This window comes from Hyperoodon ampullatus (assembly GCF_949752795.1).
Source record: "Hyperoodon ampullatus genome assembly, chromosome: 11".
NCBI classification, from domain to species: domain Eukaryota; kingdom Metazoa; phylum Chordata; class Mammalia; order Artiodactyla; family Ziphiidae; genus Hyperoodon; species Hyperoodon ampullatus.
Window position 1 is genome coordinate 97,281,676 of NC_136924.1, and position 17,208 is coordinate 97,298,883.

The 17,208-nt window shown below is 49.2% G+C and overlaps 1 protein-coding gene across 1 annotated transcript in view; it reads left to right on the forward strand.

The window, feature by feature from the left end:
- Positions 1-17,208, forward strand: part of ANO2 (anoctamin 2) — a gene marked incomplete at both ends in the record, with an annotated part of 323,071 nt that overhangs the window by 159,611 nt on the left and 146,252 nt on the right. The window contains 2 exons of the mRNA XM_079714644.1: positions 2,968-3,050; positions 9,083-9,187. Coding sequence (XP_079570770.1) covers positions 2,968-3,050; positions 9,083-9,187 — 188 coding nt within the window. The remainder of the gene's footprint in view (positions 1-2,967; positions 3,051-9,082; positions 9,188-17,208) is intronic.

Genomic DNA, 17,208 nt, shown 5'->3' on the forward strand with positions numbered 1-17,208 from the left:
TATATACACTACCAAACATAAAATAGATAGCTAGTGGGAAGCAGCCGCATAGCACAGGGAGATCAGCTGGGTGCTTTGTGACCACCTAGAGGGGTGGGATAGGGAGGGTGGGAGGGAGACACAAGAGGGAAGAGATACGGGAACATAGTATATGTATAACTGATTCACTTTGTTATAAAACAGAAACTAACACACCATTGTAAAGCAACTATACTCCAATAAAGATGTTAAAAAGTAATAATAGTAATGCCTGTCATTACATGATTATTATGATCAGTGGTGCTGTGCTGGGTGGGCCTGGGCCAGGGCCTAAGCTTTCCAGGAAGAAGGTTGGGAGAATAAGTGATTCTCCACGGAGAGAGAGCGATGGGGCTGCTGGTGGGGCGGGAACAGGGGTCCCTGAGACAGGTCAGCAGGACCCGGGCCCAGCAGAGCAGTCAGGCCCAGCTCCTCCAGGGTTCTGGCTTCAAACTCCAGGGAACTTTGGAAAGAGGGTGAAGCCCTATTGAAAAGTAGGGAAGGAAAGAGATGAGGTTAAGGACAGTGACTTCAGGGTCAGGCAGTCCTAACCGTGGGTCCCAGTCCCTCCCTGTGCCAGCCAACGTGCCCAGCCCTGTGTCACTGAAGTCAGTCCTCTTAGCCGAGGTGCTGAGTTAGCCTGGGATGGCGTTGGTCCTCCACCTTGGAGCATCACTGTCCTCATCTCTCAAGCGGGTGAAGTGATACCTGCACCCTAGTGTTCCCGTGACCGTCAGTGGGACGTGCATGCCGAGCACTCCGAGTGGTGCCTGGGCGTGATTCCCACCAGGAGCTGTGAGCTGCCCTCCGTGGCCACGACGGTACTCCGTGTCCCCGTGACTCCCCCTCGGTGACCCTGTTGCCCTGTCCTCTGTTCCCAGTCTGACTTCTCTCCTTCACGGAGACCTCGGTCTGTGTGCGGAGCCCTCCTCGGTCACTGAGAAGAGGGCAGGAAAAGGAGGGGCGTACCCCTTGTTCGGAGACCATCCCCAGGCCAAGGCCAGGGTCGGGAGGTGGGGTACCCACCCGACAAGGTCTCAAATCCCAGGGAGAAAAGATACAGATCCGTGTACCACGATGCAGCTAGTAGCTAGCATAGCGCCAAGTGAAACAAATGTAGCTTTAAGTAACCATACGTTCAACCAGCAGGTGGGTGTTTGTTTTACTCAGCCCGGTGCTGTTCCCAGGTGAACAGAGGCAGGTACGAGCCGAAGAAGAGTTTGCGGTCCTGTTACTATGCTGCAGACCTGTGTGGCAGCCGACAGTCCAGTGCGGCAGGTAGTGGAGGGCGCCCAGGCTCTCACCAGGGGTGGTGTAGAAAGGTAGGGGTGGCCTCAGGGACTGCCACGCCCCCGCCTCTTCCAGGGCACCAGATCTAAGGGTGTTAGGAGTGCAAAGGAATGGGCGCCTGGGAGGCTGATCTTATGGGACTCGGTCAGGAAAGGATGAGCTGGTCAGGAGCGGAGGAGGGCAGCCCTGGAGGGTAGCATGGGAGAGGGCACGGTTTGCAAAAGCTGGGGATGAAGAGGACAGCGAGGCGATGCCCGCATCAGCAATGCAGGTGTGAGGTGTGTGCTGACAAACGGTGGGAAGAGATGTGGACAGAAGGGCTGGGCCAGATACCCAGGGTCCCTGTGTCCAGAGGGAAGAGTCTAGACAATAGGGACCCATTGAAAGTTTGGGGGGGGGGTGTTGGGATCCTCCCTCTCCCTGCCCCTCTGCGCCGCCCAAATGCCATTGCTCTTCAAGACTCAGCTCAGATGCTCTGGCAGCTGGCACCCTCTCTTCTGCATGCCCACAGCCTTTTATCTGGGTCATTCTTAAGGCCCTGATCACATTATACCTCGTACTGTACTTATGTAAAATCTCTTCTCATAGAGAGCAAAATCCACATCAGATTTACCTAATCTTCCTCAGGATGTCTAGAACATTGTTTTGTATATTGCAGGTACCTCAGGTCTAGTTTTTTTGTTTTGGGGGTTTTTTTTTTTAATTGGGAATTCATTCAAGCTTGCTTAAATAATAAGAGATTAGAAGAAAGTAAGAAGCAAGCTCATGGATGCAGAAAATTAAATATAGCCAGGCCCCTAGGCAACTGGAGCAGAAGGAGGAATCAGAAACCTCTCTCCTTCTTTCACGTGCTGCATGGTTCGTCCCATTTCTGCTTCTCTTTGTGTCTCTTAGTTTCAGTTTTCAAAAGAGAGAATCCGATTGGCCGATGAGTGGGCTCTGGGTCAGGTGTCCAATCCTGGCATAAGAAGCCATGGCTGTAGGGCGGAGGGAGCTGGTTCTTTCCGGAGCATGTTGGGCTGTCCTTCAAGGGCTGTGGTTGGAGAAGGCAGGCTAACCAGTGTGTGGGGACGGTAGGCATTCCACGAGTCTTTGCTAAACAAATGGAAGAATGAGCGAATGGCCCTTTGGGGAGATGAGTCTTCCAGCTGCATGCGGGATGGGGGGCAGGGACACTGCGACCCTGGACTCAGGTAGAACTACTCGGAGATGTTACATAACCGCAGAATGAGGTGATGTGGGCCCAGAGAAGGGAAGTTGTGCTGGGGACAGAAAGATGGAGAAAAAAGTGAGAGGGCTGAGGCAGGTGCAGGAAGAGGGAGCGTAGGGAAGACGAGGTTTGTCAAAAAAGACTACAAACCATCAGACCCTTCCGTTCTTACTTCCTTTATCCTTCCGTTCTTCCTTCATTTATTGAGATCAGTGTTTACCCTTTTCTTATAACCTAGAAATAGGGAAAAGGGTGTGTGTGTGTGTGTGTGTGTGTGTGTGTGTGTGTGTGTGTCCCTTTAAATATATCTCTTGGGCTCTCCTGGATGTGGAGTATTGGGAATCAATGCTTTAAAGAAAGTCCCTAAATTTGAAATTTATAAGTTTATCCTCCCTTGGAGAACCCTGAGGGTGCTCAGAATTAATAGAATTTTTTCCTTTCTTTTTAAGCTACCATGTTTCTCGAAAACTGGAAGAGATTACAGATGCGACTGGGCTACTTCTGGGATCTGACTGGCATAGAAGAGGAAGAAGTGAGTTCTCTTTGGGTCTTTGCTTTGCCCCTGGAAATAGATTGTCTCGAGTGAAATAACTGCTTACATTTGCTATCACGGCAGCCAGTCACCTGCCGAGTCTCGCTGGGGCCCCTTTCCTAGCTTGGCTCCATGGGCCAAGCCAGGGTTGATAGGCACTGAGGCCGAGAGTTGAAATCCTCTCTCTCCTCTTGAGCTGTAAGACTCTGGACTTGATAGGTAGCCAGATGTCCTTGTGACCCTCTCTGGAAAAAAATAGCATGAGAAGCAAGCCTCGTGGTGACCTCGAGGTTTAACTCAACATTCTTCTACCTCCCATCTTGTTGGTGCTCGAGAGCATAAAGCCAGAGAATGTGACCCAGAGCACGGACGTGTCTGAATGCTTCTGTGAGCCTGCTGAGGGTCAGGGGGAGGCATGGGTGCTAGGTCTCAGTTGCCCTGATGCTTATGGAGAAGAAAGAACCACTAATCCAGTACCCTGTCAGCCAGGAGAGTGTGTATGAAACAGGAGTGTGAGCTAAGGGAAAGGGTAGGTTCTTCTGGAGTCTGGTTGTATGGACAGATGATTTTAAAGGATGAAACAAATTGACCTTCCCTCGGGGCTCCTTTGAGAACTAGGGCCCCCTTTGATGTCGGCGAGGTGACGATGACCAGTGTGGGCCTGTTTGCTCACGGTCATCTTTTCCCGCGCGCTGCCGTTGCCTGAACAGCAAACGTGAATATCGGAAAGGGGCTCCTGATGCTGTGGGCAGTGTCGATGAGATGCTGGGGACAGTGTCCAGAGGACCAGGAGGTGCCCCCAGTTGCCTGAGTACCATGTGCGTAGGCTGGCCTAGAGCACATGGCAGCTGTGCGGGGGGCAGACCTTTTCTGTATTCTCCCTCATTCATTGATGTGCCTCTCCTTGGACTCGGGACCTCTGGCTTTGTGACCCTGATGCTTTGTGACCAAGCTAGTGAAATCCCCAGTTTAGTTCTATTCTCAAGGCTGTGTGGCTCCCTTGTCTGTGATGTGACATCCTCTCCTCTCCTTAAAGCTCCAAGTCGTCAGCTTGCCTTTGAGCAGGTGGGCACTCCATGACCATGGGTTGAGTTTACACAGTCACTGCATCCCAGTCCTGTGCATTAAGCAGATACCCGGAGGCTCACAGCGTCACGGATTCCGTGGCAAATGAGAGAATGTCCATATGAATTCTGACTTCAGAGATGATACACATTAGTTGGGAAGATAAGCAACAGAGAATAATAAAGGCAATTGCATTTCTTGGGGAAAGATGGCCAAAGTAGTGCTTCCGATGGGAAGAGCTGTCGAAGTTGGACTGTGTGGGTGATTTTGTCCTATTGGTTCGATTTGATTCTGGGGAGAAAGAGAGAGAGGAGAGAGGAGAGAGCTGTGGCTGGGTGTGGGGAGGTGGTGGGCGTACAGGTCCTCCTCTCCTACAGCAGGGCCTAGCAGGTCTCCAGGGAAGAGAAGAAGAAGCAGCCTGGCATCCAAGCCCGTGTGGGGACAGAAACAAAAGCTAAGTGTGTGTGAGTCTTCTGAGCAGCGCTGAGGAGGCCAGCAGGTCTGCCTGTGAAAGAGGAAGTGTAAACACACTCACACAGAGAAAGGCATCTGTTATGACTCAGTGCCCTTGAAATCTCAGTCCCTGGCAGGAGTGGGATGCTAAGCTATTTTGGTTTCTGCAGCCAGGTTTCCTGTTTCCTGTTTAACCCGATGAGCCATGGTCACTTCCTGGGAGGGGCGTGATTTCAGTAACTCCTGTGCAGGCAGAGAGAGAGGCCTGGCCAAGCCTGGGTTCACCCCTGGCGCAAAGAGCTGGTTCTGACGGGCTCTCTGTGTGAGGTTACTGGGGGCGGGTCAGTTCTGCAGCATCGAGGATGTGCCCCCCGTGTGCAAGCCCAGGGCCAGGCGTGGTTGAGAGCGGGGAGGGCAGCTGTGTCTTTCCTTCCATGTATTTAGATTTTGGACTCAGATATTAAGCACGCTTTAAATTGAGTTAAATCTGAACATGCACATCAGGCGCCTGCTATGGACCAGGTTTTGGTTTGGGACATGGAACTCCCTCAGGCACAGTCTCTGAGCATCTCCAAAGGGTTGCATTCAACTAAGGGCTTCTCTGGTCTCTGAATAATTAGAATACAACGGTGAGTTTGAGAGAAATTCCTTCCGGTCTAAATAATGTTTTGTTTTGTTTTTAAATCAGCGTTTTGAAGACTGGTTGAATTTTAATGAGCAGCAAAGGGAGGAATGGGTACCCACAGGAGGAAACAGCCGACAGGAGCCTTGATCCAGGGAAGCTCAGGGTGTGGCTCAGAGTCAGCGGGATACCTGGAAGGTCTAGTTGGCTGCAGGGAACAGGGCTTGGGCTGCAGTCGGGGGCAGAGCAGCAGATGCAGGCTGGTGGCCAGGCCAGGGAGGGTCCCGATTGCTGGTCTGTATCCCCTTAGGCCATGGGAAGGCACGGAGGGCAGGATTGGAAGGCATTTGTGACTTGCCCTAGGCCTTGAATGAAGTGTTGTGGGCAGATTTAACCTACATTCACATGGGGAGCAAGAGGATGGCAGACACCACCTGGGCTCCGGGGAGGAGGTTGCAGGGGTCCTTGAAGGTCATGATGAGAACTTTTTTTCTGTTTTAACCGGATGTTGTCTCCAAGTCTCAGGGATCCTGCCACGGCCAGCTGTCTGTAACCCTCAGACAGCCCTCTTCCCTGTGGTCTTCGCTAGGAAGCAGCCCTTCGGCAGTGGGGGGGAGGGTGCTAACTCGCACAGAGACCAGAGCCACCCGTCCTCTGTCCCTCCCGCCTGGGGTGCGCGCACCACGTGGGACGCCAAGGAAAGCAGCAGGGGTGGGGCTCAAAGCGGGGAGGAGGAGAAGGGGGCTGGAGAACCCACCTCCTGGGGCAGCAGCCCCTGGCCCAGGGGCCTCCCTGTGGAACCGGCTGGGATGGCCCGAGAGACCCCTTTGAAGGCCGTTGAAGGAGGCCTGCCAGACCTCAGGAGTCTTCGCTCTGAGATGGGATGGCCTTCAGCTCAGTGGCCTCTCTTGCCCGATTACCTGCTGCAGTCAGGCCCCGTGTATCCCTGGGACCCCTCAGAGGGGGTGGTCTTGATGCAGACGTCCTCCCGTCCCTCTCTCTCCCACCCCTGTCTACCACATCAGGCTTAGCTTCCTGTCACATAGGACGCAAGATCCCTTGCCTTCCCCCCAGCGCGTGGTGGCGTGCTTCTCCCAGACCTTCCAGCCTCACGGGCCTGCATTCTCTCCTGGGCTCCTTCCAGGCTTTGCACCGCCTCTTCCCTCTGCCTGGAAGGCTCCAGCCTCCACCTGCCCTAACCTTTCTTAGCTTTTCCATCCCAACCAGAACGTTGCCCTCCTCTGGCTGGCCTTCCCTCAATCCCCATTCTGAAGCAGCCAGCCTGACATTTCTTCTGTTGCTCTCATCCCCACCTGCTGGTTTCTTATTTATGGGTTTGTTGGCTTACTGTCACCTTCCTCCACTTGGAGATAAGCTCCTGGTTCGTAGCCTCAGAGCCTGAAAAAGAGCTCCCAAGAGCTCGGAACGCAGTAGATGCTTGATGACTCTTTGTTGGAGACATTTGTTGACTGGATCTCCGGGTTTACCTCTGTAGATCAGCGAAGGCTGGTCCTGAGCTGGCCTGGGGCCTTCTTTCAGGCCAGCTCCTGAGGGGAGCAACCAGGTGGAAGTAGCTTTGCAAAATATTTCCCAGAGTCTTGGCAGGAGGGGTTATGTATTTGTGATGATTTGGCATCAGACCCCATCCAGGGTGGCCGTGTTTAAGGCTGGGTATATTGGAGCAACCCTCACAGGGTCCAGATTCTGCTCTGGCCAGGAGCTCATTTGTCCAGGTCCCTGCCTTTGAGGAATCCTGTGACCTCACCCAACCTTCTTGGCTGCGAGCAGCGAGATCCTTGTCTGACCTGCTTCAGCTGGAAAGCAGAGCAGCCTGACACTCTGCTTTGAGAGCCTCGGACTCCTGTCTGCATGCCAAGAGCTCTCAGCTTGTTCTAAACAGATGAGGAGGGTCTGAACTGGGGCCCAGAGTGCAGTGAAGTGGGCCACAGCCACCACCAGAGGGACGTGAGGACACTCCTCTACGTGATGTCATGTCTTCGGAAAGTCAGGGGCAGGTCAGGAGCATCCTACAGTCAGTAGGGAAGGCCCCTCAGCTCCTTTGCCGAGGATGACAGGATAGACGCAGTTCTCGCTTGAAGGGCTTTAGAATCCAGAGGACGGTACAAAAAGACATGGCTTTAGTTCTATAGTTAAAATCTTCCATAGGAATAATATAGAGGAAAAGCAACCAAATTTCAGAGGCCATGGAGGAAAACGTCACAGCACATTTCTCAAAGTATTTCTGCAGGAGGTTAATTGTTGGAGGTGAAAAAAGTTTTGTGGGACATGGTGGGTTGAAGAAGACTCGGCAGGTGTCTTTACAGGAGAACGTCTCAGAGCTTTTATTAGGCTGTTGTGACTCTCAGGGGACACACTGTATGGTATTTTCCAATCTGTTAGACCCTGGAATCCGTTTTTAGCTAAAACCCTCCTGGCACACACATTAGGAAATGCTGCGTTGGAGGATGGGGGAAGGGGAGAGATGAAATGAGGTGAACTTCGCAAGCGTTGAGAGATTTCTGTGTTCTCCCCACGGTGCTAATAACTGCGAGAAGCAAAATAATGGAGACCAGGTAGTGGATTCTTATCTTAGGATAAAAAGATTCCCACATGCAGAACAACTAGGAAACAATAAAAGAAGATGACGTAATCAAGCTTACACGTGTCGTGTGAGCTATAAAACTCTAGAATATTTGAGATGGGGAGACTCCACCAGCTGTGTTTCAGCAGGCAGAGGAGGGCCCATCTCCGAGGGTGGGACTGCACCGTGGAGCCCGGGTGATGATGGAGAGCCTCCAGGACTCTGGAATGGCTCCTCCTCTGTTATACTGGTTATTCTTATTAGTCACGTGCAGAGTTTCTCCTCTCCGGCATCGTGGCATGTCTCGGGAAAGCCAGAGACAGGTCAGGAGCCCAGCTTGTTGGCGTTGAGAATCTCTGAGGCCTGAGCAGTGATGAGGGAATGTGTATTCTCTGTGTCCGCTGGGAGCCAGCTCCGGAATCCCTGCCTGGGAGTTCTCGGTAAATGATGCAGGAATGTGAAGTCCTCACACTGGTAGATGTTAGTCCTTGGAAGCTGCAGGGAAGACGCACCAGTGTGGCCGGGTGTACACGGTTAAGCTCTCTTGGAAGTAAGTCACACATCTTCCCGCCCCAGCATCTGCACTGATGGGACCGTGGTCTTGTTGATCAGCCAGGCACTCTTTCCCATGCCTGGTGACTCACTATCCAGGTTTATATGGCTGAGTGTCCCTGTGCTGTCTCCTGAGCATCAGTGTGCTTGCTCATGAGCTACTCACCAAGGCTGAATAGCAAACAGGTCCAGGCAAGTGAGTTTTGAGATTCCCTGTGGGCACCTTCAGCTTTGATGTTTACGGGCGGCCGTTTTCAGCTTGCAGAGGAATGGCGCAGGGAAGACGTTTGGTCCTTGCCTTGACTCCCAGCGGGGGGGGGCACGTCTGTTTCTCCAGCTGGGGTTTGGCTCATTGCAACTTAAAGTTGAGGCCTGAGGGTAGATAGTGGGATGACCAGAGGTAGCCCCGGGCCTTTGGTCAAACTGCTGTGCGCAGCACGGGGCTCCTTTTTGTATCGGCTCCTAGATAATGCTTCCTTTCTCTTTTCTCAACACGGGCACCGCCCCCAGGAACGTGCTCAGGTTTGGTTTTCAGTGTGATAACAAGTGGTGTGTGTCCCCTCTCCGCCACAGTGTGTCCCTGGTCTCGACGCCTCGTGGTTGTGTGTGGTGTGGCAGTTGTGTGTAGCGTGGCAGCCCTTGTCCTGTAGCATCTGACCCCATGACCTGACTTACTGTCCTCGTGGTGTCTGGTCATACCCCGCGGGCCAAGATGGCCCTCCGCCTGTTTACTGACCACTCTGTGACTCTGGGTTTTAGGAACACTCCCGGCCTGAGTATGAAACCAAAGTTCGGGAAAAGATGCTGAGGGAGAGCGACAAGTCTCTGGTCCAGAAATTGGGAACCGGTGGGACCGAGGATGCGGTAAGATGCTGGCGCCTGGTGCTTGCCTTCCTTTTTTTTTTCTTAAGATCCTATTGTCATTTCACTGGGAATGCCTTCGCGGATGGAGACTGGGCTGTGAGAAGGGCTGACAGCGGTGGGACAGGACGGAAAGAGAGCATGACGTCTCTCCGTGTCGCGTGGGCAGAGGTTGTGGGGAACAGGCCCCTGCCATGACTTGATTTATCTCTCCTTCCCGGGTGGTAATGTCTGGATGAAATGGGAGAGCAGGTCGGGAAAGAAAGAAACCGTTTCAGACCTGGGTCCTCTGGACTCTTATCACCTACATGTCGAACAGCAATAGCAACCACCGCCAGACCAGCCAGCACAGTGACAGCTAACCTTTATTCAGTCCTTGCTGCGGGCCAGCTCATTGTGTCATTTTATTCTCAAAATAAACTTATGAGGCTGGTGCAATTTTTCTGTAAATGAAAACTAATGAAGAAAGTTAGGTCCACAGCTTAAGTCTTTGGCTGGAGGTCACCCAGACAGTGAATGGTGGGTGGATCTGGGATTCCAACCCAGGTGAGTCTCTGACAGTCTGGGCATCTAACCGCTGTGCAAGGATAAATCGAGAAATGGCCCTTAGGGCTGGCAGAGGCAAATCCACGCCTGTATTTGCCTGAGCTGCTCATACACTCTTCCTCACAGTTCATTTTCTCTGGATGGGCCTCCAAAGTATGGAGGTGATTGTGAGTTGTATTTCTGAGTTTTATGGTGGCATTCAGACATCGAAACAGAGCTTCAGGATCTGTGCTGTGATCTGTAAATACTCGCAGTGCCTGTGAGGTGGGGGCTCCTCTTTGGCACCGCCAGTCTCCTCTGAGTGCCACCCTTTTTTGAAACCAAGAGAGTGTGTGTGTGTGTTGATGTCTTTCCTAATCTGGTCCCTGAAAAAATTCAACGAGATCGACAATCTGTTGTTTTTACACGTGTCTTTTCTCCATCTTGGATTCGAATTAAAATTTCATTTAATTTTACATTCTTTAAGTTGGAACCATTCCTGTTAACATGCAAATGTATTCAAGCACCAATACGGAGAATGTGGTGTTTTTAAGCCCAGAATACTAGCTGTCTTTCTTTCTTTCTTTCTTTTTTCCTTTAAGAAAGCAGGACTTAGAAGAGAAAGGGGGTGGCTGTCTAAGTTATTATTTCCCTAGAAAAAAGTAAGTCCAAGACCGCCAGTTATTTGGGGAAAAAAATGAATTCATTCTTAGGAAAGAGTAATCATCACCATCACCCGCATGAGAAAGCAAACATATTGTGTCCTGTCGGGTTTGGCAATCCTATGCAACCTTCTTTCTCCACCCCAGGGCAATATACAATGGATAATTTTATGGAAATCACATGTAACTTTTAATGACCACTGTCTCATTTAATTTTAATTCCATAGACGGGAGTGCCGAGGAGCTGGAATTGTGTACACTGAGGCTGTGGTTCTGATATAAACACTGCTTGGATGTATTATATGCACGATAGGTCAGATAACTTTCAAGAACCATGAATAATTGAAAAACATCTGAATGCATTATGAATGATACATATGTTTATGTGTTAGCATTCAACATCTATTTTCGTTACACTGTTGAGAACGTAAAGCTCAAAGCATCTAATGCCTTATGGGCACTGGGGGGAAAATGACCTTCCCAAATGAGCAGTGTAAGATAAAATGGCCTGGAATTTGATTGTCAGCATCCTTCTTGTGTTCCCTCCATTCTGTTAATACTGGAAATGCTTCTGTTCTTGCTGTAAATCTAGCCAAGGGTGGGAGATGAAGGGAGGAGCGCATATTGCTGTCTGATGGGAGGGATGCTTCTCTTGCCTACTGGAAGAGTTGAGGTCAACGTCCACGGCAAAACAGGGCTCTAGGGTGGGATATTTAGGAAAGGCACATTCTTCTGGGAAACAGACAAGGACCAAGCATCAAAGTCTAGATGATAGTCTTGGATGTGCTTCTTTCATCCCAGAGGCTCACTTTGGTTCTGCCTTCTTAGTAACCCTGAGGCTTCATGTCCCATCTCTCTTTATATTCCTTCCTCTTGAATGATAAAAGCTACCATTTATCGAGGCCCAGATGGTAGAGAAAATTACCAAAGACCACATAGCTAGTTGTGGGAGAGCTAGCAGTCATCCGCAGCTCCACATCATCCCCAAGGCCCATTGCTTCTCAAAAAAATTTTTTTAAAGATATCAAGTTCATTTTATAAAACTTCTTTATAAGTGATTTAATTCTCAGACCATAACATTCACCCATTTAAATGATACAATTCGATGGTTTTTAGTATATTCATAGTTTTGTGCTGTCATCCCCACACTCTAAGTTTAAAATATTTGTATCACCTTAAAAAGAAACTCTATACCCTGGGAAGCAAGTAATGTATTAATACTTTCTGTTTCAATAGGTTTGCCTCTTCTGGACTTCCATGTACATGAAATCTTGCAAAATGTGGTATTTCTCCTCTTTCACTTAGCAGAATGTTTTCATGATTCATCCACGTTGTAGCTCTATCTGTTCTTCATTCTTTTTTATTGCCAAATAATATTCCATATTTTGGATATACCCAGTTTTATTTGTACATTCATCAGTTGATGGACAGTTGGATGGCTTTCACTTTTTGGCTATTATGAACAATGCTGCTATGAACATTCGTGTACCAGGTTTTGGGTGCATGTATGTTTTCACATCTTTTGGATATATACATAAGAGTAGAATTACTGGGTTATATGGAAACTCTGTGTTTAACATTTTGAAGGACTGCTATAATATTTTTCAAAGTGGCTTCACCATTTTGCATGCCAACCAGCAATGCCTGAGGGCTCTTAATTTCTCCACATCCTCACCAACACTTGTTATCTGTCTTTTTTTTTTTTTTTTTTTTTTGTGGTACGCGGGCCTCTCACTGTTGTGGCCTCTCCCGTTGCGGAGCACAGGCTCTGGACGCGCAGGCTCAGCGGCCATGGCTCACGGGCCCAGCCGCTCCGCGGCATGTGGGATCTTCCCAGACCGGGGCACGAACCCGTGTCCCCTGCATTGGCAGGCGGACTCTCCACCACTGCGCCGCCAGGGAAGCCCTATCTGTCTTTTTAATTTTATCCATTCTAGTTGTGTGCAGTGGTATTTCATTGCGGTTTGAATTAGCATTTCCCTAACGACCAGTGATGTTGAACATCCTTTCACGTGCTTATTGGCAGTTTTTATGGCTCCTTTGGAAAAATGTCTATTCAAATCCTTTGCTCATTTTTAAAGGTGGGTTAATTGTCTTTTCATTATTGTATGAAGAGTTACTTACATAATCTGAACACCAGTCTCTTATCAGATAATACGATTTACAAATATTTTCTCCCATTCTGTGGATTTTTAAAATTTAATTGATGATACAGTTTGTTGCACAAAAGTTTTTTGATGTAGTTCAATTTATCTGTTTTTCCTGTTGTCATTTGTGCTTTTGTGTCATATCTAAGAAACCACTGCTTAATCCAGTGTCATAGAGATGTACTGCCAGGGTTTCTTCTAAGAATTTTACAATGTTAGCTCTTACATTTAGGTCTATGATCCATTTTGAGTTAATTTTTGTGTATGATATAAGTAAGGGGTCCAAATTCATCTTTTGCATGAATATTTAGTTTTTCTAGCCCCATTTGTCGAAAAGATTATTTTCTCCATTGAATTATCTTGTCAGCCTCATCAAAAATCAATTCACCATAAATGTAAGAGTTCATTTCTGGGCACTCAATTCTGTTCCATTAATCTATATGTCTGGCCAATACCACATTGTCTTGATTAATTACTGCACCTGTGTAGTAAGTTTTGAAATTGGAATGTGACTGAATTTGTGCTTCTTTTCCAAAATTGTTTTGACAATTCTGGGTGTCTCGCATTTCCATATGAATTTTATGACCAGCTTGTCAATTTCTGCAAACAAAGCAAGATGGAATTGTTGACAGGGATTGAGCTGAATCTGTAGATTAATCCAGGCAGTAGCACCGTCATAACAATGGTAAGTCTTCTAATCTATGAACATGTTATATTTTTCCATTTCTTTAGATCTTCTTTAATTTCTTTCAAAAATGTTTTATAGTTTCAGAGTACAGGTGTTGCACATCTTTCGTTAAATTTGTTCATAATTGTTTTATTCTTTTCCGTGTGATTGCAAATATAATTGTTTTCTTAATTCCACTTTTGGATTGTTCATTGCTAGTATATAGAAATATAGTTGATTTTTGTGTATTGATTTTATATGCCACAACTTTGCTGAACTCATTTATTAATTTTGGTAGTCTTTAGTGGATTCTTTAGGGTTGTTTCTATTTATAAGATCATGCCATCTTGAAGAGAGATAGTTTCACTTCTTCGTTTCCCAGCCTGGTTGCATTTTTCTCTCTCTCTCTCCATCCTCCGCCCCTTCCCCCTTTTCTTCCTAATTGCCCTGACTAGAATCTCTTGTACAGTGTTGAATAGAGATGATGAGAATTGACTTCCTTGTCTTGTTCTTGATCTCAGCCTTTCACCATTAATTATGATGTTAGCTAGCTGCGACCTGTTGCTCTTTAACTCTCTCTATAAGGCCCCCCTAAGGAGAATTCACGTCATATCACCAGGTGGCCAAGCCCATCTCAGGTCTCTCCCGTTTCAGCTGTCACGTGGGGAGATTGGATTGTAGCCTCTGCAGTTCTGAGAGTCGGTCCTTTTCTTTGCTGGTGTGAAAGAATCATGTTGGTCATTAGCCCATAACTTTGGGGGACAGGCAGTCTCTTGTTTATTTTAGGTGGTGGTAATTTGGCCATTTTAATATCTACTGTTATGCTTTTCAAGGGTGTGGGCACAGAGAGGATGGTAAAATAGTGAGGTTAGAAGTAATATTTATGGAGTGCTCACTCTGTGTGGGTCTTTACAGGTTTTCTTTCATTTAAGTCTCAAAACCATTATTATTCCCATTTTATATGTCAGGAAACTGAGGCTTATTTATCTAGAAAGGAGGAACTCGCTCAGTGCTTGTATATGGCCAGACGGTCTGACTCAAGGACAACGCTCTTGATCTCTATGCTCCTCTGCCTTTAGAGTGTTTGCCCCTCAGCAGATCCTCAGACACCTGTGAAGAATCATGGTTGGTTCTCTTCCTCTTTCTAAAGGCAGGAAGGAACGTGGTGTTTGTTGGAAAGAAGGGTACGAGACAACCAGCGACCGTACATTGTCTTTAGTGGTTTTGTGTAAACTTTGGTGGGCTGACGCTGTATTTCCACCAAGGACACCAGTGAGTAGAATTAGCTCAGTTTCCAGCAGAAGGTTCAACAGACAGTAGGGAACATTGGGGACGATAAACACAGAGATATATATTGTGTTTCCGAGGAAGAGTATGGAGCTGGAACTTCTAATAAGAGAATAGGCTTGTTTTATTTATTTATTTATTTTACTCCTGGATTGGTTGGAATCTTTTCTGGAATAGCCTATCCTGGACAGATTTGCAGTTTTCCTCAAGTTTCCCTCCAGGGCAAGATTTTTCTCTGTTCATACAAGACGATAAAGCTCTAAGTTGGGAACAGCTGGCAAGGTGCTGTGGCTGGCGGGACTGGGGGGCGGTCCTGATCGCTGCCTCTCACCCCTCTGACCCTTCTCATCCCAGCCATAACTCCTTTCCTTTAATATAATTCGTGCCAGTGAGGATGTCCTCAGAAAACAGAGCTCCTGCCCCAGAGTTCAAAAGAGGTAAAGTAATCTGAGGAACTAATTATACAGCTGTTAGGAGTGGGGAAATCAAGGCAGACAGGCTGGTGAGGCGAAGCAAAGATTAGCATCAGGAGGGGGCTGCTCCCACTCTTAGGGCTGGGAGGACCAGGAGCGAGGTGGTATCGCCAGAACCCGGTGGGTGCCGGTGCCCCGCAGGAGGTGCAGCTCTTTCTGGAGGTGCCGTCTGAAGCAGGTAGAGGGGGTGGAGTAGAAACACCCTGAATTTCCGCCTCCTGCCCTTGAGTTGGACGCCAGTGCCCCCCGTTGGCCAAATCTAACCACAAGTCAGTTGATAAATCATTCCGGGAAATATGGTTTTCAGGCTTCAGCACCTGGCAGAGGAAAGGAACAGCGGGGCGGAGCTCCAAGGGGCAATGGCAAAGGACCGGCACAAAGGTCCAGGCATACATCAGCATCACTTTGGGACCCGCTAGCCACTGATCGATCACTTATGCCAGGTCTTCCCACTGGGGAGTTGAGAGGCTGTTGGAGGATAAAAATGTGGCAGAAAGCACAAGAATGCTGCCCGCTGACAGGAGGAACGGATACATGAATGGTCAGGGACTCTGGCAGTCCCAGGCTGTTGAGAACGTTCACGTGAGTGGGGTGGGTGTCCTCTGTGTGTGTGTGTGTGTGTGTGTGTGTGTGTGTGTGAGATGGTGCCGTCGGAGTGACACAGGTAGGCTCAGATACCTGAAGGCTTCAGTGAGGAGGGCAACCGTATTTTTGTGTCAAGGAGCAGGGAGCACGTGACAAGCTGGAAAATGGCACCGGTGGGTCCCGAGAGAGTCTTCTACAAAACCTGTCACTAAAGGGACTTTAAAACGAAATCCCACTGAACTAGTCCCAGGAGCTTACCTCCCGGGACTTGCTGTTTATCCAGGGTAGGCGTGGAGCTGCCTGCAATGCTTCATTTAATGAACGTTTTATGGGGAACAGTTGCCAAGAGGAGGCCCGTGGATGGACGGGTGTTAACTTACTGCTTAGCACACCACCCTGGGGACAATTATTTCAAAACAAAAGTCATCTAAAGTTAAAGTATTGAAACATTTACGACACATGCCAAATGGACATGTGGAATAAATTATGCATCGTTCAGGGCCTTTGCTGGGAGGCTGGACGACAGCAGGAGGAGGCTGGGGGCTGTCAGAGCTGGAGGGCAGGGCTCAGGGTTCCCGTCTGAGGGACCGAGGGGCAGTTTTCAGAATGTCCTGTGGAACAGAGTTCCCTCCAGCCCTCTTTTGGAGGCACTCAAAACCATTGGAGGGTCAAGAAAAAAAGAAAGAATGATTCTCCGTAGTTCTCTCAGACTCTTCTTAGGGATGAAGAAGGCTCCTCGTTGGCAAAGGGAAAGCCTGGGAACAGAAAGCGACTCAGTTGGTTGAAGCATCACATAGCGAGGAGATGAGGGAAAGCTGGACCCTGGGCCCGTTTCTGGAAACGTTGATTTGCATCAGGGCCCACGGCCTCTCCTCCTGTTCGTTCTCTGCTGTTCCGTGGGCTCTCAGCGTGAAGGCTGAGCTCTGCACCGTGGGGCCGGTCTGGGTCTGCATCACCCGCAGTCCTCGGGAGCTGACGGAATAACCGGTGGGAAGGAGGCCAGAGGGCAGCCGGAGGCGCTGGGCCCGGGGCTCTCAGACCAGCCCCCGGATGGACAAGCACTGACCGAGGCCTGCTCAGCTCTGAAACCCCGCCGCTGATGCCACGTACCCCGAACTTCTCATGTTTGGTGAGAGGGACAGTGAAACAGGTTCCTCTGTACAGTGCAGCTCCCTGGGTGGAGCACGGCTTACAAAGTAGACCTGCTACGGAAGGCCGCCCCCAGCAATTTTATGTACTTTCTTTTTTATTAATGTAATTTAATTTTATTGATTTATCGATTGATTATTCATTTTTATTCATTGTCTCCAGTTCTGGCTCCTCCGTTTCTGTCTGTCTGTCTCTCCGGCTCTCATTCTGCCATCTCTCAGGGAGTGGCCCCCCTTCACACCCATGTTTCCCCCCTACCCCTCCCTGGGGCATCCTCACCCAGGGAAATGGGTCAGTGAACCAAGGAGCAGAGAAGTGGACGTGGCCGGGGACTGGGGAGTCACCCGTTTGACTACAGGATGGGGGCATCGTCTTAGGAGGAGCTGAAGACTTGAATTGGGAATTTCAGGGCTCGGCTTCCCTTTTCCTCACTGGGAGGGTCCAGCCCCAGGCAGGCGGAGACGTGTGGACCTTACCACTTGCCTCCGGGCAACAGCTCCAGACCGGCCAAGGGACAGAGGCGTCTCTG